At 29.2% G+C, this 24,692-nt stretch overlaps 2 protein-coding genes across 2 annotated transcripts; both read left to right on the top strand.

The window, feature by feature from the left end:
* The first annotated feature begins 458 nt into the window (after nt 1–458).
* LOC105793064 (TIR-only protein) lies at nt 459–5,843 on the top strand. The gene is made up of 3 exons (XM_012622003.2): nt 459–970; nt 1,433–1,497; nt 5,665–5,843. Exons 1-3 carry the CDS (start codon nt 459–461, stop codon nt 5,841–5,843), a joined length of 756 nt encoding a protein of 251 aa, XP_012477457.2.
* Nucleotides 5,844–8,244: 2,401 nt separating this feature from the next.
* Nucleotides 8,245–10,673, top strand: LOC105790211 (hypothetical protein). Its single transcript, XM_012617691.2, has 2 exons — nt 8,245–8,855; nt 10,194–10,673. Exons 1-2 carry the CDS (start codon nt 8,415–8,417, stop codon nt 10,551–10,553), a joined length of 801 nt encoding a protein of 266 aa, XP_012473145.1. The 5' UTR covers nt 8,245–8,414; the 3' UTR covers nt 10,554–10,673.
* Nucleotides 10,674–24,692: the final 14,019 nt, after the last annotated feature.

Genomic DNA, 24,692 nt, shown 5'->3' with positions numbered 1-24,692 from the left:
AATTAAATTCTAATCCCCGCTAAAAGAATTTCTAGATTCACCCTTGCTCTAAAAAGTTATATGTATACACAAAACTATACTATACAAAAATAAAGAAAAAAAAAGGGCTTTCAAAATTTCACTTGTTTGAAGGGTCAATGGAAAAATTGTTCCAATTTGTCCAAAGGCATAGATTTGGTCAAGTTTCCTTTCTTCCTCCTAGTCAAAATCAAATGCATGCTCTCTATCTTCATATTTTCCTTCTTTCAATTCAACTATAGAAGTAAAAACCTTGTAACCCAAGTTCTAGATCTCCCTTAGACTCATTCAATTAAACTCTCCTATATATACGCACACATACATTATGCACAATTAAAACCGAACATTCTTAAGATAAAATCACAAAAAAGGGGTTAAACGAGAAAATTATAATTAGGGTTTTTTTTCGTATATTTTCCTCTTGTACTTGATCGAAAAGCATGCATAGGCAACGTTATTCATCAGCTGTCATCAAGAATTTTCTTGCTCGCCAAACAGCGACGAAAAATTTATTGGCAACTAACGATGCGGTGACGAAAAACAAAGCTTATTGCGATGTATTCATCAACCATAGAGGCATTGACACCAAAAGAACTCTAGCGACATTACTCTACGACCACCTTTCACGACAGAAGTTGAAACCATTTTTGGACAACAAGAATATGAAACCGGGGGATAAACTTTTCGACCACATTGATAATGCGATAAGGAACTGTAAAGTTGGCATCGCTGTTTTCTCGCCGAATTATTGCAAGTCTTACTTTTGCCTGCATGAATTGGCTCTCTTCGCGGAGTCTAAGAAGAAAGTGATCCCAATCTTTTGCGACGTTAAACCTTCGCAACTAAGTGTCACTGATAATGGGAATGTTCCGAAAAAGGATTTACTACGGTTCGAGTCGGCTCTCGAGGAGGCTAAGTGTACGGTTGGGCTCACTTTTGACTCTTTGGAAGGGTAAGATGACTCAATCTTTTGGTAGGGTTTCAAAGTGACATTTCAATATTTTTGGATTTTTTTTTATTTCAACTTTGTTGAACTAAGGGTTTAATTCATTTGGTTTATAAAAGTATTATTTTAATATTTACAAGTTTAACATTATATTAGACGTGTTTATAAGTCGAGTGGCTCAATCAACCTATAGGATATTGATCCAAGGCAAGCGATTTTTCAACTAGGGTCGACCGGCCCTGAATATTATGTTTAAAATATAAGTAGCAGCTAGTAACCTGAATTTATATTCTAATATTTGGGATCCTTTTTCTATCCCAAATTGTAAGTAATTTTTTAATTAAATTCGAGCTTAATTCATTTGGCTCATATCGACAATATTCAATTTTAATATTTACAATCATTTGTACTTTTTTTTAATTATCACAAACCTTTTACTAACTTTAATTTATTTTCAATGTTATGTAGGAATTGGTTGGATGTGGTGAATAGTGCTTCAGAAATTGTGATGGAAAGCTTGATTGAGATGAAAAGTATTAATTTTCATTAATTTTCTTCATTCATTTTTTTTTGAAATGTTCATCATTCAATTCTTGTTAATAAGCCTAAGGGTTCATTCTTTTGTTAAATTTTTTATTGGTTCACTTTATAACTGAAAAGATTAAGAATCGTGATGCTACACTTATATAAAAAAGTAAACAAAAATTTATTTGGTTAATTTTGTACAATCATCTACTTAATATTAATAAAACTCGAGTTAATTAATGATATTTTATATTTTTATTTTATTAATTTAAGATCGGAGAAATAAAAGTTAGTGACTGGAATGAATTAAAAAGAATTTGGTGTTAAAAATTAAAAGAATGGGTAAAGTACATTATTAATCATTTTCATTTTATGTTGATTTTTGGCTAGTTGTTTTATATGATTGATAATTTAAAATTTAAAATTAACATTTTTAATAAGATAATGAATTAGAAATTGTTTAGAGATGAAACCTAAAATTAAAATCTCAATAGTCATATTTTTCATTATTTAGTAATTGAGGAGTTTAACTTAATAATTAACTACGATTAATTAAACATAAGGATAATTATTTTATGAGGATAGAATAAAAAATCTTCACAAAGGATATATTACTTAAAAGTATAGATATTGTTGGGGATCAACTTGTATAAACAACAAAATAGAAAGTGTAGAGAAGATTGAACACAAATTTTACGTGGAAAGCTCTTCTGAAGAGGATAAAAATCACGGACAAATGAGGCTTTGACTTTTCACTAAATGAGTAAACAAATGAAAGTACAATATGGAGAAAATAAATTTAAATGTACTAAATGCACATTACTCAAAACCCCGAATAAAAAGCCCTATCGCTTGTAGAGTTCTCTCAAAAGGGGTACAAAATTCTCTCCATAGTTACCACGAAAACTCTTACTAAAACTCATCTGTGACTACATCTTGTTGCCCCCCCCCAAAAAAGCTATGTAGTACTACATTTTTAATTGCCTCATTAAAATAAGGATATAATGACCCCTTTAAGTAGGTTAAGATTAAAGTTCTAATCATATTCAAATATCCTTGGAGTAATCAGAGTTCGACTGTGAGAAGAAGTCATACTTGATTGCCAAAACTTGACTATATTACTTGGGGAATACATCGCGTCATCATAACGTCCAATGCATACTCGTCATGATGTTGTCCTCTCCGTCAATTGGAGAACTCAATACGTCGTGACATCGCCCCTCATCACAATGTCGATGTCCTTCACGTCGTGACGTCTTGCCTGTTTCGCCTATCTTTGTTAAGTTCCTGTAAACTATTTAATAAATGCGAGACATACCCCAAAGATATAATAAATCACAAATACATGTCCAAATAATTAAAAAGTAAAATCAAATAAATATAAAGCATAAATAGAAGATGAATCGAAATTTAATTAGACAAAATCCACTCATGAAATCTACGTATAATAAAATATACAACAATTAATTTTCATTTTGTTAGAGACAAAATGCAAAATAAAGATATTCAAGTTCATCATTCATTCATTTGCACATTGCTAGTAAAGTTACTGATATTATCACAAAGTTAGATTCACATATTGTTCTCTTTTAAATCAGGTTTTGTTCATAATTACATTTAAAATGTCGAATAAATTCAAAAAATAAATAAATTAATCATAATTATCGAGTTAGGGTTGTTTAGAGTATTTTTATTTTTTTTAGCATTAATTTTATTATAATTTTTTATTATATATATTCTTTTTGATACAATGCCTACAACTATTCATAATCCCTCCCCAGCCTTTAAATAAGAGGATAATGTGCTTCAGCACACTTGAACCCACGTCTTCCTGCACTAATAACAATATCGATATCAATCAAACTAAGACTTAATCGATTTGCTTAGAGACATCCACTAAATCTGTCCTTATAACCCAAAGACATAATTTAGTTAATCACGTTAATGTTGTGTTAAAGTTGCTTTACTTTTTTTTTTCTTTTTAATAATCTCATTCTGATCATATCTATTATTTTTGACACAATGCCTAGAACTACTTATAGTCCCTCCCCAACCCATAGATAGGAGGATAATACACTTCAACGCACTTGAATCAATGTCTTCTTTCATTAGCAACAAAGTCCATACCAATCAAATTAAGACTCAATCGGTTTTTTTTTTTTGAAATTTTAAATTCACAAATACTATACATAAAATAGAGTGATTTTTTTTGAATAATCTCATTATAGGTTCTGATCATATCTATTTTTTTTTTACACAATGCCTAGAACTACCTATATCCCCTTCCCAAGCTTAACCCATAAATAGGAGGACAATGCGCTTCAGTGCACTCTAACTCACATACTCTTGCATTAGCAACAATACTCATGCCAATCGAATTAAGACTGAATCGGCAGAGTGATGTTAATTAAGTTCGAAATAACAAAAAAAAAAGTTATCAATTTTTTTATAAAATAATAATAATTACATAATTTTTTATTAAGTTTAAATTGAATTCGATTTAAATGTTATTAAATTTATTATACATTTCTAATGTACTTAAAAGACTTTTTCAAATCAATCATCATACAAGAAAATCTCATTAGATCAACCTCCCCAAATGTTAAATGACTATAGACATGCATAACATATATTAGATTCGTATTTGCCCATCAGCAAAATAGTATTTAAAATATTCGAATAATTATTAATCAATTATTCGTCTTTAACGCTCAAACTTAAATTCTTCTATTAAAAGTACAATCTACATTGCGCACTCCATCACTTGTTAATTATAAATGACTTAATATTAAAATTTCCTTTAACATGGTATACTCTTAACCATTAATATACCGTTAAAAGAGACATCAATTAAAGGGTGAATGTACTTAAGAGGTCCTTATATTAAATAAGTCTCTATTATTAAAAGGGTCAATTTTGTTCTTTTACTATTAAAAAAATTAAATAATGTCAAATTGGAATAGAGTTAATATTTACTATTTAGCAATTAAAAATATATTTTTAACACAATTTTATACAGTAAATATTAAATATATTACAATTTAGGTGAATAGCACAAGGATTAAATTGATCCATTTAATAATAAAGGGACTAATTTGAAACATACTCTATAATATAAGGATCTTTCAAGTACTTTAACCTTGAACGCGCCAAACGGTCCCTACAATTTGACTCTGTTTAAAAGACCGTTAACTTTCTCCGTCAACACTGTCGCTCACCGGCTCCCACGCCTTCAAACCATTCCCTTCCAAAATCAATTTTTTATTATTATTTAAAACCATTTTCTTTCACTTCAAAATTTTAATTTTTTTCCCCCAATTTTTTCTTTTTTTCATATTAAAATTCAAATATTACCTTAATATAATAGCTTCAGCTGCAGCACTTTCATGGAGCTTTTCTTTTATAATTAAGTTAACAAAGCACAGGAAAATTCAAAGCTTTTTCTTTCTTTCTTTCTTTCTTTTTTTTTGACTTTTCTAATTCTCTTAATGAACAGCCTGGAAAATTCTCTTATTTCAAAGTTAAATTTTCTTTTTTTGAATCCAGAGAGACTTAAATTCAAAACCCATTTCTAGGAATAGCTGATTGTTTCCCATTTTGGCTTCATTTATAAGGTAAGCCCATTGATGACCTTTGAAGTAAAGTTCATGTAATTTTTGCATTGTGTTTACAATGGTTTGATTTGTTTCAGGGTTACTTAAGATCTGAGGGTAATTCTTTTGCAAATTTGAGGGATTTTTTTTATTGTTAATAATGGAGATTAAAGTATGGAACTTGATGTATTTGGTTTCAGCTACTGTTTTGTTGTTGCAAAAAACAAGCCTTTATCTACTCTCATTGATAACTATTTCATTGCTTGTGGTTCTTCAAAAAATGGAACTTTTCGTGGTAGAATTTGTGTCCCTGATTCAGCCCATTCTTTCGCTTCATTAAAGAGTGGAACTTCTTTTGTTGTTAGTTCTAGTTCTAGTCTTGTTCCGTCTCCGATATATCGATCGGCTTGAGTTTTCCCCGGCATTGGGCCTGGCTTTACTTTTATCCTATTCCGGAATTGGGACAGGACTTACCATCGGCTCCGATAATGGTCGATCGTTGTGGTACGAATGGAAGTTCTCCGCACTAGGCCGGCTTTAAATCCGGTTCTGCGTCGAGAACAAGTTAACATCGCGGAATAGGCAATGCATTGCAGAAGAAAGGCATGTTGGATCAAATTATGGACTCGAATCTGATCGGGAAAGTGAATCCGGCTTCTCTTAAGAATTACGGAGAGACGGCTGAGAAGTGCCTTGCCGAGTACGGCATTGATAGGCCATCGATGGGAGATGTTTTATGGAACCTTGAATATGCTCTTTAACCGGGGAAACCTCATCAGCACTAATGGAACCTGATGACAACAGCACAAACATGATTGACAGTGGAATTTCCGGCACTGACGATGATGCCGGAGACACGGCTACTAGTGCCTTACAATTGAGTTAATACTTGAATAAAAATGTGTGTTTTAAACTGGTAAATTGGGCGAGTTGGATTGATTTTGATTCGGATTAATTTAGATCGTTGATTTCAAAATTTAAATTTTTTGCATAATTTTGAGTAAGGATTATTTCTAGTTTAGATTATTTTGGGTTCGAGTTAATTTTAAATTCAAGTCATTTTGAATCATTCTTATTATACAAGTTTTTTGAGTTCGATTATATCCAGTTCTCATCCTTTTAAGTTTAGATCATTTCTTATTTAGGTCATTTTTGAATTTATGCTAGTGAGATTGGATTGTTAATTTAGATCCGTGACTGAGTTAATACTAAGTAAACAAAATTGTGTCAAAATTTATATACATTTACACTTCTTAGAAGTAGTCAATTAGGCGAGTTAGGTTAACTTTGGTTCGGATCAATCTAGGTAAGTAAAATCAAGTTTTAAAATTTTTGGATTGTTTTGGGTAGTCATTTTAGGTTGAGTTAATTCCAAATTATGTCATTTCGAGTCGTTCTTGTTTAACAAATAATTTATCAACTTGTACTTGTTTATCCCCTTGCTAAAAGTTCTAATTTTATTTTTAATATTAAATTTTAATTTTCAAAACATTAAAATTAAAAAATAAATTATTAAAAAATTATCCCTTAATAATATAGTCGATTTGTTACTATAATATTAAAATTAATTAATTTAATCTCCTTCTAAATTTCAAAATTTTATTTTATGTTTCAAGATTATCTTTAACTAAATCACTCAAATAACTCATATTTAATACTTTCAATAAACTAACTTATTTTGATTATATAATCCCAAATCTTTCATGTTAAAATTAATTGCTTATTCTTCGTTTGGTTAAGGATGTAATAAAAATATTTTGAGTTTTGTTTGGCATGAAAAATAAAATTAATTACTAATCAAAAGAAATTTGAGTTTTATAAACAATTACTAAAAATGAGTTATTTGAGTCGATATTAATTTGGAAACATAAAATAAATTTTTAAATTTTAGATGGAGATTAAATTAATTATTTAATTAAATTAATTTTAACCTTATAATAACAAATAGGCTTACGAAAAAAATCAACAATTCATTTAACAATTTTGATTTTTGAAATTTAAAACTTTAATATTGAAAAAAGAAATTTAAAACTTTCGCAAAGAGGTAAACAAGTACAATTTGACAATTTTAATGCATTATTTTAGTTTTTACCACTTTTCATTTTAATAAATATGTTTTTTACCCCTATCAATACTTTAAAAAATAATATTTTTCAGGAGACCACAATGGAAGCGACTTAGAAGTTGGGTGACTAAAATGAAAACATCCTAAAAGTTGGTGATGAAATTGCAAGGAATTCATTTTGGGTGACCAAAATGAAAGTGCTCTAAAAGTTGGGTGACTAACTAGGTAGTTTACCTATAATTAAATAAATAATTTTAAAAAGGGTAAACTACAAAAACAGTCACTTTTGCTTGTCTCAGATTACATTTTAGTCACTTATGTTTGAAATGTTACGTTTTAGTCATTTAGGCTATTGTTTTGTTACAAAGTGACCACCCTACCGTTAAGCTCTGTTACATCTCTAATGGCGGTCCTACGTTGCAGTCCAAATAGGTTTTAAATGCCAACTTGGATGTCTTACATGTCAGTCCAATTTAAATTTATTTAATTAAAAACCTATTTTCATCTCAGCAACTGGACATCCAAGTTGGCATTTAAAACTCATTTGGATTGTCATGTAGGACTATCGCAAAGGTGGTAATGGAGTTTAACAGTAGAGTGACAACGATAACGTAAGTGACTAAAACGTAATATTACAAACATAATTGACTAAAATATAATATGAGGTAAACAAAAGTGACTATTTTTATAGTTTATCTTTAAAAAAATTATAAAATCAATTCAACTAATTCATAGTGATTTTTTATCCGATTTTTAATTTATTGCCAATTCCAAATAATTTACTTAAAAGATAAATTTAATCACTTTATTCAAAGAGATATATCGATCGATTTCTAATCTAACGGATTCCATTATATAACACTACTTTTTATAATAAAATCGAATTAAATTCAATGAAATAATAATTAAAAGAAAACCCTCAAAATAGAAAAAGTTGGCATCTTCGTCGCCATATTTCTCTCTCAGCCACTCTTTCAAAATAAAAAGAAATAAAAAATCTCTGTTAAATATATTTTTTTTTTCATAGTCGTCTATCTGTTTTATTATTTATGGTAGATTTTTACTAAAAAATGGCATAGATCACATATTGACAAATATATACACAAACGTACTGATCTATACTCTCTCCTTTTTTTTTGTTGTGAAATGTAAAGGGCCGCCGGTAAAACCATCCCTGAGAGGAGAGGAAAGAACAAAAACCAAACACACACACACACACACACGAACGAAATTTATAAGAGACGATCATCAACATTAACGTCAATACATGGGGCGTCGTCTCTTCAGCTGTTTAGGCAAGGTTTCATCTTCATCGCGAGTTCAAGGCAAAAACAACGGAACAGTAGTCGATTCATCGGCGGCGACTTGTCCCGACGGACCTGTCTTGGTGGAATTGTTTTCTTCTCAGGGATGTGCGACGTCATCCGAGGCGGAGCTTTTGTTGTCGAGGTTGGTGAGGGGTGATTACCAGCTGGATGCACCGGTGTTGGTGTTGTCTTATCATGTTGATAATATGGGAGGGAAAGATCCGTACGCTTCGAGTAAGTGGACGGTGAGACAAAAAGCTTACGTCCAGGCATTGAAGATCGATGATATGTTTATCCCTCGGGTTGTGGTTCAAGGTAGAGCTCATTGTCCGGCTAATGAAGAAGATGCTTTGTTATCTACCATTGCTAGTGCTCCAAGGTTTCCTGCTCCAAAATTCAAGGTTTTTTATTTTGCCTTTTTATTTAGGGGTTAATTTCTTCATATACCTATAGACTATGTTCTAGATTTTAAATTGGTCCCGAATTTCAAATCATTATGGTTGAGTCTAAAAATATCAATATTGTACTAATCAGGCCCAGCCCTAGGGTTGTTTGAGAGCCCAGCCTCCCAAGGTTGAAAAAAATCAGGCTAAAATAAATTAATTAAATGTTTAGGGTTTTTAATTTTTCACCATAAACGTTTCATCTCCTAGGGTCCCAAAATATTATCAGTTTTTATTGTATTACATTTTATAATTTTTTTTAAAAGGGGCTTAATTTATTGTTTCGCTTAGGGCCTCAAAAATGTCAAGAACGGGTCTAATACTAATCGGGTATTTTCCATCAGTTTAGGTGTTAAATGCCGGTGTGGGTGAAGGGAAGGGGCAAAGAGGGTTGTGGCCCCACTAAAATAGGAAAATTTTGTTTTAGACCCATACAATCTATAAATTTATAAGTTAATACAGGTAAAATTATAGTTTGCCCCTAAAAATAATAAAATTTTGATGTATTCATTCTAAAAACTTTAAAAATATATAAGCTAATACAATGGTGAAATTGTATTTTAGCTTTCATAAAAATGTATAACAGAATTCCCCCCACCTCGAAATTTTTTTGGCTTTGCCTCGATAAAACATATATAAAAAAATGTGAATTGAATTGTAAATATGTGTTTGTTTATTGCATTAACAATTTAGATCTAATGCTTTAAAAAATTTAACACATTAGACTTAAGTTGTCTACGCAATAGGTGCTTTTGATCCACATGTTTTGAATCTGTTCTACGATCAGTAGGGAAGCTAGAAACTTGTTTTAGAGGGGTAAAAATGAACAACTTTTAGGGCATTAAAATAAAATTTTATCATTATATGAAGTTGTAATTTTATAAATTTTGAAGGGACTAAATGGATACATTTACCAATTTGTCGGGAGTTAAGGCAATGTTGTCTACCCCTTATCTGTGATAGATGTGAGCTAACATTTAATGTCCAAACTAATAGCATAGTTGATGGAAAAAACTTGACTCATACGATATTGATTACTCATGTATTAATATATTTTGAAGTTTGAGATTAATTTAGCATAGGAAATGTGTTTTGAGGATGTACGATGAAATTAACTCCTTAGTGTTTTTTCTTTTTCTCAATGTGAAAATTGCATTATTATGTTTTTTCCGACAATTTTTTTAATCTTTTTGGACTGAAATTTCCGTCGGAAAATATGCTCTCTTTTTTTCGTTGTATTTGGAAAATCGGTAGTGAAGAAAGTAAGTGACAATTTGTGCATACAAAATGTAACAGGCTAATTTCCAAAGGCCAACATCAGAGACCTTGGAAGTAACCCTAACCGGAGTGTTACGGTACAAGGTAGACAACAATGTTGACAACGTAATGGTGGCTTTATATGAGAGCGGGTTGGTGAATGAGTGCCTTAACGGAGAGAACAAGGGAAAGACCCTTTACAATGATTTCGTCGTTCGGAAACTCGAAAAGCTCCATACCATGGAAGACATCTCTGCGATGAAGACACTCTCCGTCACCGTCAGATTCACTCTCTGGGATGGTTTCAACAGCAACAAATGTTCCATTGTTGTCTTCGTTCAAAACATTTCTCAGCAAATCTTTGGTTCCCAAAACTTCCAATTGCCTGATGATTTATGAAAAAAAAATGTGTTGAAATTTTTTTTAATGGTGAAAAAGTATGTGTATTTTTTTTGGATATGAATTTGTTTAAAAAGGCAAATTATGTTCTCGTATCAAATCTTGTTGGAATGAATATTCACGAAGAACATTCGATGTACGGAAAAAAAAAAGAGATCATAGGTGGAAGATAACAAAAAGGATTGTAGATATTAGGATTTTCTCAACAAAGCTACTTGTAACTATTTATTCCACTCATTTTATTTCTTGAATTTATTGTTTATTATTAATATATTTTGCTAGAGAAAATTATATAAAAGGATTACTCCTTATATGTCATTCAAATCATAGTAGGTAATTTTTTCTAAAAATAAATTATTTATTAAATATTACACATAATAATTAAACAATACGGTTTTTTTTTGTATTTGAGATACATGATTGTCCTTCTCATTAATATTGTCTCTAAGATTCAAGTTTTCTTTGATAGAATAATGTGTCTTTCTACTACGCTCAACACTTGTTGGTTAAATAATGATTTATTTCATTTTATTATAACATAAAAATTATTTTTTAAATCTTAAAAATAAATAAAATATTTATTAAGATTTATAATTTTATGATATTTATAATTTTACAATTTAATTATTGTATATTTTTAAGATTTTTTTATTTTTGAATTAATGCTAAGAAAAATATTGAAAGTATCAAAATGATATTTTATCTGTAATTACCAAAAATGACTTTTCGTGACGTTTCACTAGAAAATGCTACAAAGTTTCTTTGTATCTTTTGTGACGTTTTATTTCTAAAAAGTAAGAAAGTCATAGATTAAACGTCGTGACGCTTTTAAACATCATGAGAAGATATTTTTTCTGTGACTTTTCAAATGTCAGAAAAAGTCAAGAAATGCCACGGAAAATAGTTCATTTCATGACGTTTTAAAGCATCACATTGACCAATCAAAAGCGTCACAGGTTGATTGTCTCTTTTGTGTTGTTTAAAAATGTCACAGAAAATATTATTTTAAACATCATGGATTGTCTGTGATTGGTTGCCTATTTGCGACGCCTAAAGACATCACAAAAAATTCTTTTCAAAATGTCGCGAGTTATTTAATTATTTTGTAACTTCTATAAAGCGTCGCAATCATCAATGAAAAACGTCATAAAAATATACTTTTAATTTTTTTTTTTAGTGAAAACGTAAGGAAAGAAACAAAAAAAAAACCTTTTAGTTACCTTTTTTTGACAAAAAGGTAAGGAGAAGAATAAAAACCATCAAAAGTCATAATAGTAATAAAAGTCACCAAATGGAATAATGTAAATAAAACAACAAAATGAGTGCAAATACAGAAAGCCAATCATACAAAAAGTAAAGTCAAAAATACTAAAGTTCAAACAGTAAAACACAAAGCCAGAAAAAAAGGAGAAGACATAATGCAAGTGGTACTTCAAAGTAACATAACGTTATACATGGCATGATGGACTAAATGCTACAATCATGAAGACTATTGACCGTACTATAGATTGATGGGATGAATGATCAGCCACAGCCTGCGATAGTACATGCACAACTGCTCCTGACTGAACTTGTGCACTTAGCCCTTGTACATTGATAAAGGATGAACGAGAAAGCGAATCATAAAGTTTGTCAAAGTTGTGGATTTAACTTAAAGTTTTAGATGTTCGAAAAGAAATTTAGATTTTGATACAATCTGAAACGAAATTGAATCCAAGTAAGACAAAACAATTAAAATAAATAACTAAAATAAAATAATAAATCAACGATTTAAGGAAGCGAATAAAGAAGATAAATGAAAAGATAGAACGTGGCATGTGAAAGTCTTAAAAAGCTTTGAAAATACGAAGAATCCACAACCCCCTTCAAGCGACTCTAATTTCCCCTCCAAGATAGAAACATTGGCAATAAAAAGTTTAAAGATAATCCCCACAATCTAAAAAGATTGTTAAAACTCTTTTAAAAAAACTTAAGAGAAATTCTTGAAAAGAAAAACCCAGAGAGAATTTATTAAATCAAAAGAGAAATAGAATAATAATGAATTGAATGTATTGTGTATAATGCAAACACCTATATATAGGCTAGCTAATTAAATTTAAATAAAACTCTTAATATACTAAAACTCTAATTTAAACTAAACTTTCTTGTTAACATAAAATTCCTAAATAACTTAAAATACTTAATAATTATCAAAAATCAAGAATAAAATAATAAGAGCTAATAAATAAAATATTGGGCTCATATATAATAAAAATTAAGCCTAAAACCCTAACCCAATATGATTTAAACTCAAATTAAAAGCCCGAAATTCGTAATCCCCGTAAAAACCTCGTTTAGAAATTCTGCTCGCGTAGTCTTCACTAAAACGGTCATAACTCGAGCTCCCAAACTCAAAATCGAGTGATTCAAAATATGTTTCGAAGCTAAGAGGCAGATCTTCAAACGCCATAAGACATCTCAATCCAGAAATACCAGGATCCCATCCAAAAAGTTGTCGTAAATCTGCTGATTTCCCAAGTCTAAAAATTGGTAACTTTGGTGATTGGAACTGAATAAATTGCACCCCATTCGTGCATGTATCATACATAGACTAGGAGATCATGAACCATCTACTACATAACTGTTCGAGGGGGCATATCAGCCGAGGTCTCTGAGGGAAAAGACATATCAACACCATGGAAAGATGAAGTTCCACTCCGTGTAGGTTTGGAATAAGATGTTGGATAACAGAAAATTAAAATTTTGAACACCAAGTCGATTTGTGATATTTATAGCAATAAACCATTTATCGAAATGACACCTGCGTTTTCAGCAAGAAGGATCCTTGTTGTTCCCGGCTTTCAACCGAACGATCGTCTCCGCTATTCTCGTACCACGAACTATTTCAAGTATTGGCTCGAACGAATTTGAATCAAACACGAAACCAAAAATTGTTTACTTTACTTTTAGTGGGAAAACAAATCTCTCTTTAATGAAAACCGGTATAATTGTTATTCCAGAAAATAGAATTTATACTTAGAAAATAGAATTTATACTTAGAAAATAAATTCACAATACTTTCAGGTATAATAACAATATCTCAAAAGTTGTGTGTAACTTATTATATTTTTAGCCCTACCAGTGTCATCTATTTATAGGGAGAAGAAGTGAAACCCTAATTGAATTAGTAGAATACATTTAATGTCTATTTAATAGAAAAAAACCAATCCCTTAGTTGAATTAGGAAAGAGGGGCTAATTGGCTGTGTCTCCCCTCATATGTATTATGATAGAGATTTGGGACTCTCCTGTATTAGGTCTAATAATGTGTTTTCTTAACTTTTAACCCAACACTTTATGATTTAATTTAATCTAATACATGTTTTTCTATTTCCCAAAATAAAAAATTTAAATTAATTTAAATTAATTAATTTTCTCAGCCCGATTTTGATTCCATTAAAATCATGGCAACTTTACCGTAAAAGAATCTATGAGAAAATATATTTAATTTTTTTTATATTCAACGGATTCACAATGACCAATTAATTTAATTCCATTTTCGAACTTTTAATTAATTAATTAATTAATTAATTAATCGAAAAACCATAAATTAATTTTTCAGATCATTTTCGTTTAGTGAGAAAACCACATTCATTTTTGAATGTTTCCCACTTCTCCAGCTTTACCGTTTGTATACATTTTTGTTCATTTAATTCAATATACAATTCATTTTCGGTTTCAACGAGTGCGACTAGGGCTCAAATGAGTTATAATTAAGTTCCGGCCTTTTGCCTATTAATTATAAACTCATTTAGTCACAAAGTCATTCCACTATAGTATCGTAATTGAGCTATCCTTAATGATATACCATTACGAAAACAACTCGATTAGTGATCATTCAATGACGTTGTTATAAGTGTGTTACCCTCATAGGATATCCTTAATTAAGTCATTCATCACAAAAATGAAAAACCTGTGGCCATATTTACTTTTCATCTATTGTGTAATATCATTGAGAAGATATCATTTACCCATATCTCAGGCTATGAATTCTACTATTGTGAATGCTGCTACACACCACAGAAGTCGTATACCCAACGCACTAGCTTTCGGTTCATTATCTATTCAAACTCAGGCTTTTACTTACATCTAAGTATACGAGTCACACGTACATAGTCCTTCATCCACTCAAGATTAATGTATGCCACACTATGAATGTCATAAGTGAATAAATCTATAAACAGATTCATGATCTATTCTACTTGGATTCAGTCCAATGTACTGTCAATCTAGTCAGTCACATCTATGCCTCTATCTTTTGGGAGTCATCCGCTACGATGCCCAAGACAAGGCATCTCCCCAATTAGACTTGATAGACGGCATATATATTAGTCTTTTAATTGGTTTGGTCATTTTTGATTAGGCTAAGAACATGTTTAGGTTTGTCTAATATAAGCTGTCTTTTTGTATTACGATCCGACCACGTAATACCTCTTAGTATTAGTTTAAACATTAGACAACCAGTGGGCTAATATTTGCTTTGCATGAAAAAATCATATGAGGAAATTATGCAAAGTATATTAATGTAATCCATAAATTATTTTATTAATCAATCTGTTCGAAAATGTTACAAGTTTACAAACGAATATACTACACTTAGGACACCAAATCCAATAGTTGCCAATATGACCACTTTTCCTCATCTTTTTTTTATATCGAGGATGAGAACCGAAAATACATTCCATAATTTCTAAATTAATTTTATGTACCTAGGTTGGTCTTAGCTTAATGTCTAAATTAATGATTTGATGCATTTTGGTAACTTAGCCTATAATGTTTTGAAAGTTGATAGAAAATCGTGCATGTTTAAATGTGTTTGGTTATACAATTTGTTTGGTTGGATGTTGATGTATTAAGTGCTATAAATTGGTGGTGTTTTAATGTATTTTCATATGCTAAGTTGATGGATTTGAATTCCTATAATGTTTAGGTAGGTTTTAGGCCCAATTTGGTAGAGTTTTAATGATTGAAAATGTGCACTTTAGGTCATTTTGTCATTGAGTCTCAAGATAAAAAGAACATGTCTTAAGGCCATTAGATCAAAATTTATGATATTGTGCATTTGATTACTTACAACATGTTTGGTTGGTTGTCATTACATGTAACAACCCGATTTTAGTAGTGTCGAAAACTGTGGTTTTGGGATCACAATTTTGATGAGTGAATAAATATTTTAATATTTATTTAATGTTTATAGAGTTATATTAGGGTCATATTAAATTTTCGTTAAAAAATTTTGAGGTTTAGATGGTTAATTAATTAAAAAGAACTAAATTGAAAAAGGAACAAAAGTCGATCTCTTTTGTTAAAGGGTTAAATGGATGTGGAATCTTTAATGAAGGGATTTAAATGGTAATTAATAATACTATATGTACAAGTTAGTGGAATTTAGTGGTTTAGTATTTGAGTAAAATTGGATGTTTTAAAGGCTAAAATGGTAAATAAATAATTAGTAATAATAATAAAAGATAACCAAAATAGTGTCATCTTCTTTGATACACTCAACCGATTTTTGTGGGAAAGAAAACAATTTTGTTAGCTTTAAGTTTGAACAACATTGGAGCTTTGCATGTAAGTGTTTTTAATTCTGTTTTTAATGATTTTTATGTTTTTGAGTTCATTTTAACTTAATTTATCTAGTTCAGGGGTTAATTTGCGAAATTATTAAAAGTTGAGGGACTAGCCATGAATGAATTTGAGGTGTTGTGATGTTAAGAATTAGAGAATTAATTAATGCTACATTTGATTACTAGTGTAATAATATGGGTAAAAGCATATTTAATACATATGTTTTAAAATTATTACATAAAATAAAGAATAATTAGTATAAATTTAAACATTCAATTAGAAATATGAATAAAACTCTTGTAGAAAATAAATGAAAAATTTTCCTCCTTTTGCCATAAACAAGGCATGCAGGTGACTAACAAACGTAACCGTATCATTTATGATGATTTTTAAAATTTTACAAATAAAACTTATATAAATATTTGCAAAATAATTTGATATTCATATAAAATTATGCTAGAAATCTTATCGCATGCGTATACATGTGGAAACCACATATTTAATACACAAATGTCTATTTAAAAGTAACATACAATAAACAATGAAATGTATAGTTTGAAACTAATATATATATATATATAATAACACATTATTAATATATATATATAATCGATGAAGATAATAAATTGTGTATATTAAAACAAAACGTATAAAATACATTAAAATGATGCTTTGGTTAAGTGGTAAATTTAAGGTTTTAAAAGTCCAATTGGCACGGGTTCTAATACCACCATATGCATATTTTATAATTGGTTTTTATTAAAATGAAAAGTCTAAAATACCTTCAAATAATATAACGTTTTTTAATTATAGAATGACATTTTCTTAATTTTCTTACCTAGTCTGTAACGCCCCAAAATTTGAATGTCTGACTGTTGAATTCTATCATAATTAAGTCTTTGTGTAAGTTTTGTCGTGAATTCTTGCAGTTCCGTGAAGTGTCTGTTGATTTTTCATTTATGTGTAAAAATGGGGTTTCTATGTTTGTTTCACTTGAATTCTCTGTTAAGTGATCATTGATCCCTTTTCTTTAAGCAAGAATACCGAGGGCAGTAATCCTCCTCGAGCTGTTTCAAGATAATTCTGTCAAGTTGTCAGTAAGCATTGGTTTTGTTGGAAGTTGGCGTCAAAGTTTCGACATAAGTGGTTGAGTATTAAAATTGTGTGATTTTCGTCATTTTAGTTGTTTGATTGGTTATTGAATGTTTGTTTTAGGTCTCAAAAGTACTCTACCTTAATCCTACTTTGAAACTACTTCAGGTACGTACCGAAAACTCAACTTTCTACGAATGTTCGGACGCTAAAAAACATGGTTGTTAATACCACACGGCAATAGATGGAAAAATCTTGGATTTTTTTCTTGATTTATATTATAAAAATATTATTAAATTAAAATATTATAAATTATATTAATTAAAATTAAGATAATATATTATAGGAAACAAATAAGATAAAGACAACTGTGTGGTGATAAAATAATACATGCGTAAAATATATAAAAAAACACTTGTAATAAAATAAAACATTTTCTTATAATTTAAGTAAAAGATATTTGTGAATAAAATATTATTATATGATTATAATAATATATTATTATTATTATTAACTAATGCATAAAAGAAATAAAGTAAGTAAGCAAAACAAAAAGAAAAAGAAACAAAAGATGAACAGAAAAGAAACAGAGAAAGAGACGAAAACAGGGGAAGAAAAAGGGAAAGAAAAGAAAGAGGGAAAATTGAGATTTTGAAGCTTGAAGTTTAGTAGGTAAGCTAAATCAAGTCCTTTTCTCATAAATTTGATGTTTTTTGGAACCCTAGAGTGAAATACTCTTGGATTTAAGTTGAAAATTTGAAAGTTGATAGATTTTTTAGTAGGGTTTGTGTTGAATAAATGATGGAATTAAGGTTTTATTTGATAGAATTTCTAGTTAGAGTTGATAAAAGGATTAAATTGTGAAGTAAGCTATAAGTTTTATGCTTGTAGGGATTAAATTGAGAAAAATTCGAAATTAATGAAATATGCTGAAAATTTGGTAGTTAAATTTGAGTTTAGAAGAAATTTGAATAGAAATAGAGTGTGAATTAAATTAGAAAAGTAAATAAATTTAGTTAGGATTAAATTGGAATTAAAGTATAAATTAGATAGAAATTTTATTATTATTATAAATTAATGTTGTAATTGATGGTGTAAATTATTATTATTTTCGTAGCTAACAAGAAACTCGAGGCATCGGCACACAAAGGAAAGGAGAAGGTTATTGAGGAATAATCGAGCAAAATTCGGGTTTGTATTACTATAATTCAAATTATTTATTATTTGATGTTAAATTTAAATTATGTGTATGGTAAGCATATGATAAGGTAAGTGACTTTATTGAATTGAATTTGGAAAAAAAAATTAAATTGAATGAGAAAAGTATGTGTTGGTATTGAACTGTGTTTAATTAGTGAATGGAAAAAGTATAATTGATATTGAAAATGAATTTTTGAAATAAAAGTGAAAATTAGATTGAGAAATTTATATACCCTATTAACTAGTCGGGCTGAGTCGGATATAATTAGCATGCCATAGGATTTAGAAGAGTACGGGATTTATCGGCTTTGCCGATCAGGCACTTTATGTGTCGTATCTCAGGCACTTTATGTGTCGTATCAAGCACCTCGTGTGTCGTTTCAGGCACTTATGTGTCGTATACTGATCAGGTACTATGTACCGTTTTAGGCACAATGTGCCGTATTGGTGTGTTTGGGTTGGAATCCGTGTATCCGTCAAAGTCCAGATTGTTAATAGGGCGAATAATTGAAATAAGAAAAGTTAAAATTGTGGATTGAAATTTGAGATTGAAAATGAAAGGCATGAATTTAATGTTTATGTAGTGATTGAAATTATTACATGTGATATATGATTGAAATTGAAGAATAGCTAAAAATTGTATTGTTATTGTTAGTTAATGAAAGTTTATAAATTAATTGATATTTAAGAAATCGGATAGTTACATGCTTGGTAATTACAATTCTTTGTTGTTATTATAATTTGAATTATGGTAATACCACTGAGTATACAATACTCAGCGTACTGTTGTTTCCGTGCGCAGGTTGAAAAGGGATCAAAGTCTCGGTTTAGCATCCAGGACAATCCCTTCTCCGACATAAAGATTTTGGTGATGTTTTCTTCTTTTAAGAGAAAGTGGCATGTACATAAGAATTATAATAGTTATTTTGCTATGTTATATAGTTTTATTGTAAAGTAAGATATTATGTATTTTGATGATTAAATTAGCAAATTGGTAGAAGTCCTTTATGGCATTGGTATCGAATTGAAATGACTTGATTAGTTTTATGTGTTAATTAGAAATGATAATAGGATTTTTATTAAATAAGTTGTTATGTCAATATGTCAAGTAAGATTTAAGTATATAAATGCCTTGGTTGAAATTCTGGAATTGGGTTGGTTATGTTTGAAATTTTGCAGGGGGTGTATGTAAAAATAAGCAAAAATGTTGCCGAAATTTTTATTAAAAAAAATGAATGAAGTCGATTAGTAAAATTTATATGAATTATTTGTAAATTGTTTGATTTGTCATGTAATGCCTCGTAACCCTGTTCCGGCGACGGTTTGGGGTTAGGGGGTGTTACATCTTCCGTACGGTCCGTATGAACTGAAATAGACTGTATAAACTGTTATTCTGTGATATGAGACTAAAGACTGAATATCTGTATGCGTGTTGAATATAACAATCATTAATAATTTTGATATATTCTATAAGATTATAAATTGTATCTAAATGATTGTATAAGCATCCTTATCAACTGTCTTCTCAAATTTGCATCTGCATTGGGTGGGAATTGTGTAAATGAGGAAATGTTCTGTTCTTAATCAGTGGCTAAGCCATGGCTAAGCCACCGATATCCTTAATCTGATTTGGCAGCTAGTCTGTAGTTATCGAAACTTGTCATACCGACACTATGTGGTGTGTAGGGCTGGATGACTATTAAATACTCAATTTGGTGTGTTGGGTTGGTCGAAGATAGTGTGTAGCGGATGAGGGTAGGAAATTTCGTCTGTTTTGATCTGTTCTGTGTATGGGAATGAGCTAATTTGTTATATGTCTGATCTGTTAAATTAAACAGATTATCTTTTGTATCTTATTTCGAATCTGAATTTGAGACCTCATTGGTTTAACTTTAAGTCTGTTTGAATATATAATTGTTTCTTTATTGAGTTATTAATTCATTTTGTCTGCTGATTGAATTACAGGTAACCCACAGGCTTAATCGAGTCAGCGGATCTGGAGCTCGATCACACTTTTTATCAACTATTATTAGTATTAGTTTAAGTTCAATAGTTTCCAGATATTTGACTTTCTAAATGATAATTTTCGAAGTAAATGTTATGTTTGTTAAAACTCTTTTGGTTTGGAAGACTTTGAAACCACATTTTAGAAATTATGTTTTGAGAAATAATTGATGTGCACTTCAGACTTAGTTTTGTCGTTTAGGCCGAGTATGGGGTGTTACATAGTTGGTGACCCAGTTGAGGGTGACACCAACTCAATCAAAGGTTTAATAAATAGTATAGATATATCATATATGAAAACATAATCTATACTACTTATAAAATATTTGATTGAGTTAGTGTCGCAAGTAAACTAAACATTAATTCAATTAGAAAGAAAAAAAACCCACTTTTAAAAATAAATAAAAAGTTATTATAAAGATATGTATTTATATATTTCAATAATTTTATATTTATAAATAAATAACTTGAACTACAATTTTAAAATAAATGAGTGATTAAATTGGAAGATTTAAGAAATTTTAGGTGTGAGTTTAACTTTTTTGGTATAATTTAATTTTCTTATAAAGCATACAAAATGTGATGTAATAATGATGCAATGCTCACGAAACAGCTAAACAATTGATTAATTTATGAATTATATTTGATTTTCAAGCCAAGTGTATGATGCTTCAAATTAATATTAAAATAAAAAGAGGATTTGATTGTTAACGATAGATAAGGATGAATGATTAAAATGTAATAATTTAATAATACTAATAATTATTATGTAATTTTTAAAAGTTAAATTATTGAAATATAATTGTAAAAAATATAGGGACTATTAATATATTTTATCCATTATTTATTACTTTTTAAAATATTATAAAATAGGGTAAACTGTAAAAATAGTCACTTTTGTTTGTCACTTATGTTTAAAGTGTTATGTTTTAGTCATTTATATTATCGTTTTGTTACGGAGTGGTCACTCTACTATTAAACTCCGTTACCTCCCTAACTACAATCCTATGTGGCAGTCCAAATGAGTTTTAAATGTCAACTTGGATGTTCAGTTGTTAGGATGAAAATAGGTTTTTAATTAAATAAAATTTAATTTGGACTGCCACGTAGGACATTCAAGTTGGCAATTAAAACTCATTTGAACTGTCATGTAGGACCGCTGTTAGGGAGGTAACAGAGCTTAACGGTAGAGTGACCACTTCATAACAAGATGATAACATAAGTGACTAAAATGTAATCTGAGGCAAATAAAAGTGACTATCCGATAAAATATAAAAAAGAATCATGCATTTTTCTCGTCAACTATCAAATCTTATCACTTCATATTAATATTATATAAAATTTAAAGGACATGAATTTCATTTGACCTTCTTTTTTGTTGCTTATTCAACTTGACACTCAATTATTAAACAATTTTTTTCTTTTTGAGGAAAAATGATAAAAAAACCAATATAAGTAGTTACGTAGGAGCTGCATGTTTCATATAAAATAATTTATCTAAAAGAAGAAAGAAAAGTTTTAAAAATAATAATTAATTAGTAAATAATACAATCCACAAGATTATATATAGCAAGGTTAAACCCTAAAATATATGAAACATGCACGTATATATATATATATTGAATAATTTCATTATAAGTTTTAGTCATATTTATATAATGTTTAGAATTATTCATGGTTCCTCTTCAATCCATAAATAAGAGGATAATGCGTTTAGAGCACTCAAATCCACGCCTTCCTACATTGATAACAATATTCATACTAATCAATTATGACTTAATCAACTATATATATTTATATTAAGTGCAAAATCTAGAAATAAATACATATATAAATTTTTTAAGTTGGCTTGTCGGAAAAACTTTGTGCAAGCAACTAATCGTAAATTAATTATATCTATCTATCTATCTATATATATATATATATATATATATATTACTTCTTTGACAACCAAAATTGGAATTTTGTTGGTTTGTTTGAACATATATATTTTCATGTTCTAGAAATTGCTTTAACCATGAGGCACTTAGTGAATAAGTGAGAAAGCTTAGCAAGCAAAGAAGTGTGTATCTCTCTCTCTCTATATGATCAAATCAATAAGATATTTTTTATTAATTATATACTCGTTTTATGGTTCATGGAGATTTTTTTTTTTAAGCTTGTGTTTGGGTTTTGGCCACTTCCTAAAAATGTAATATATTTTACTACTGTACCCAAAATTTATTGATTTTGTAATTGTCCGTTCTTAATTTGTAAATTGTAATATATACTAAACCTAATCACGGGTCGGGCCTCCAGCCTATATGCTTGAAGGCCTACTCGAAAAGTGGGAGGGTTTGGGCAAAAAATATAGGCTCAAATCAACTGCTTTGCTATTGTTTCACAATTGTTTTGCTAGCACCTTGTTATTATATTGCTACTATTTTGTTGTTATTGTTTGGATATTGTATAAATCTTGTTTTATTGTTAAATTAACTACTATTTTAGAGGCATTTGCTTTCTAAGTTGCAAATATCTTATTGTTATTTAAGTATAAAGACTTTTTTTAATGTATTTTCAATTTGTTGAGAAACATTTATTTTAATATTTTTAGTGTATTTAATATATTATGTTTTTAAAATTCATTTTTATATAAAAAATAACCTAAAATTTTTTAATATAGCTAGGTCGGGTCATGTGCAAGTTTAATATTTTTAATCTGGGTTAGGCTTGGATAGAATTTTAGGTTTATTTTTTAGGTCGGGTTGAGCCCGAACTTAAAAAATAGACTTAAAATTTTACATCGGTCATTATCAAGTCTAATATATAAAAAAAATATTAAATATATTAATGGCTAAAAATAAGAAATTACTATATAAAAAATGTGAGAATGGCAAAGGGAGGGTGGGGTGTTTGCTTCTTTGTTAAAACTTTAGTGGGGCAGTTGAAACTTCATCACAATGACTACTGAAAGAACCCATACCTAGTGCAAGATCTTAGTTAATGGGATTAAATAATGTTTGACCTAATGATTTTTTTTTTGTTTTTTTAATTGAAAATAATATCATATATATTGCATGGGACCTTTACTTCTTTTTTTTTTTTTCTATCTTAGAGTTATCTGATTAGAAATTGGTTGTTTGAATAAAATTTTGTATGTTTAAGGGTGGGCGGTGTGTTTACATGCGATTAGTATAACGGGTAATGTAGAAACAACGAAGACGATGAAATCAGATATTCTGACGATGCTGTAATGTGAGTCAAAAAGAAAGATAAACGTACCACATTTAGATAAACGCCCATCCAAAAGGCTCTAAGTTAAATTTTGTTTAATAAATTATTATAAACCCATTGTTGTTTTATTATAAAATAAGTTCATTTGCATTTTATTTATTTATAATATAATTAATAATATTTATGCTTTATTATTTTATACCTAAAATTAAAAATATTTTTATTTGTTTATTATTTCATTAACAAATTAAAAATGGAATGCAACTATTTTTCCAAAAATTAAGTTTGAACACAAATTTAAATTCAAATTTATATCACAAATTATTGATTGTAATGTGCAAAATTCCAAGGTACATTAAGTGAGAGAAATAAGGTTCACTGTTTGAACAAGAGGAAGCTAAGGCAATAGTCATGTGATGCCCACGTGAATTTCGCTATCTTCACTATGACCAAAATTTATAGGGATAATATAATATTGATCCCTGAATTTGGTAATTAAGTTTATTTTGGTATTTATATTATTTTATCTACTTTGATATTTAAACTTGACAACTAGATTCATTTTAGTCGTTGAACTTGAAATTTTTAAAAGTCTGATGATGTGGCACTTGAGATTGTGTCATATCATCACTTGAAAATTAAAAAATATATAAAAATTTTCAAGTGATGACGTGGTACAATCTTAAGAGTGTCACATACAGTGTTCTAATAATTGAACCAGTCAGACCATTGTTTCTAATTCAATCAATTTGATTAGTTCAACTACTAGACTAACAATAATCAAGTAAATAATTAAAAATTCATAAAAATAAATAAAAAATTTATTAAATTGGTTCAACATGTTCAATTATTGGTTTTTGTCCCAGTTTTCGATTCTTACCTATTTCGAGCAGTTTTCGATTCAATCGGTTCAACCTATTGTTTAGACCAGTATACCAATCGGTTCTTAGTCTAATTGGTCCGACCGACCAATAAACAATATTGATCACATCAATATATCTTGATGAAATTCAAAATCAGAGAT

Source organism: Gossypium raimondii, chromosome 8 (assembly GCF_025698545.1).
Source record: "Gossypium raimondii isolate GPD5lz chromosome 8, ASM2569854v1, whole genome shotgun sequence".
Lineage (NCBI taxonomy): Eukaryota > Viridiplantae > Streptophyta > Magnoliopsida > Malvales > Malvaceae > Gossypium > Gossypium raimondii.
The sequence above is the reverse complement of the archived record's forward strand: the minus strand, read 5'-3'. Positions and strand labels throughout refer to the sequence as shown.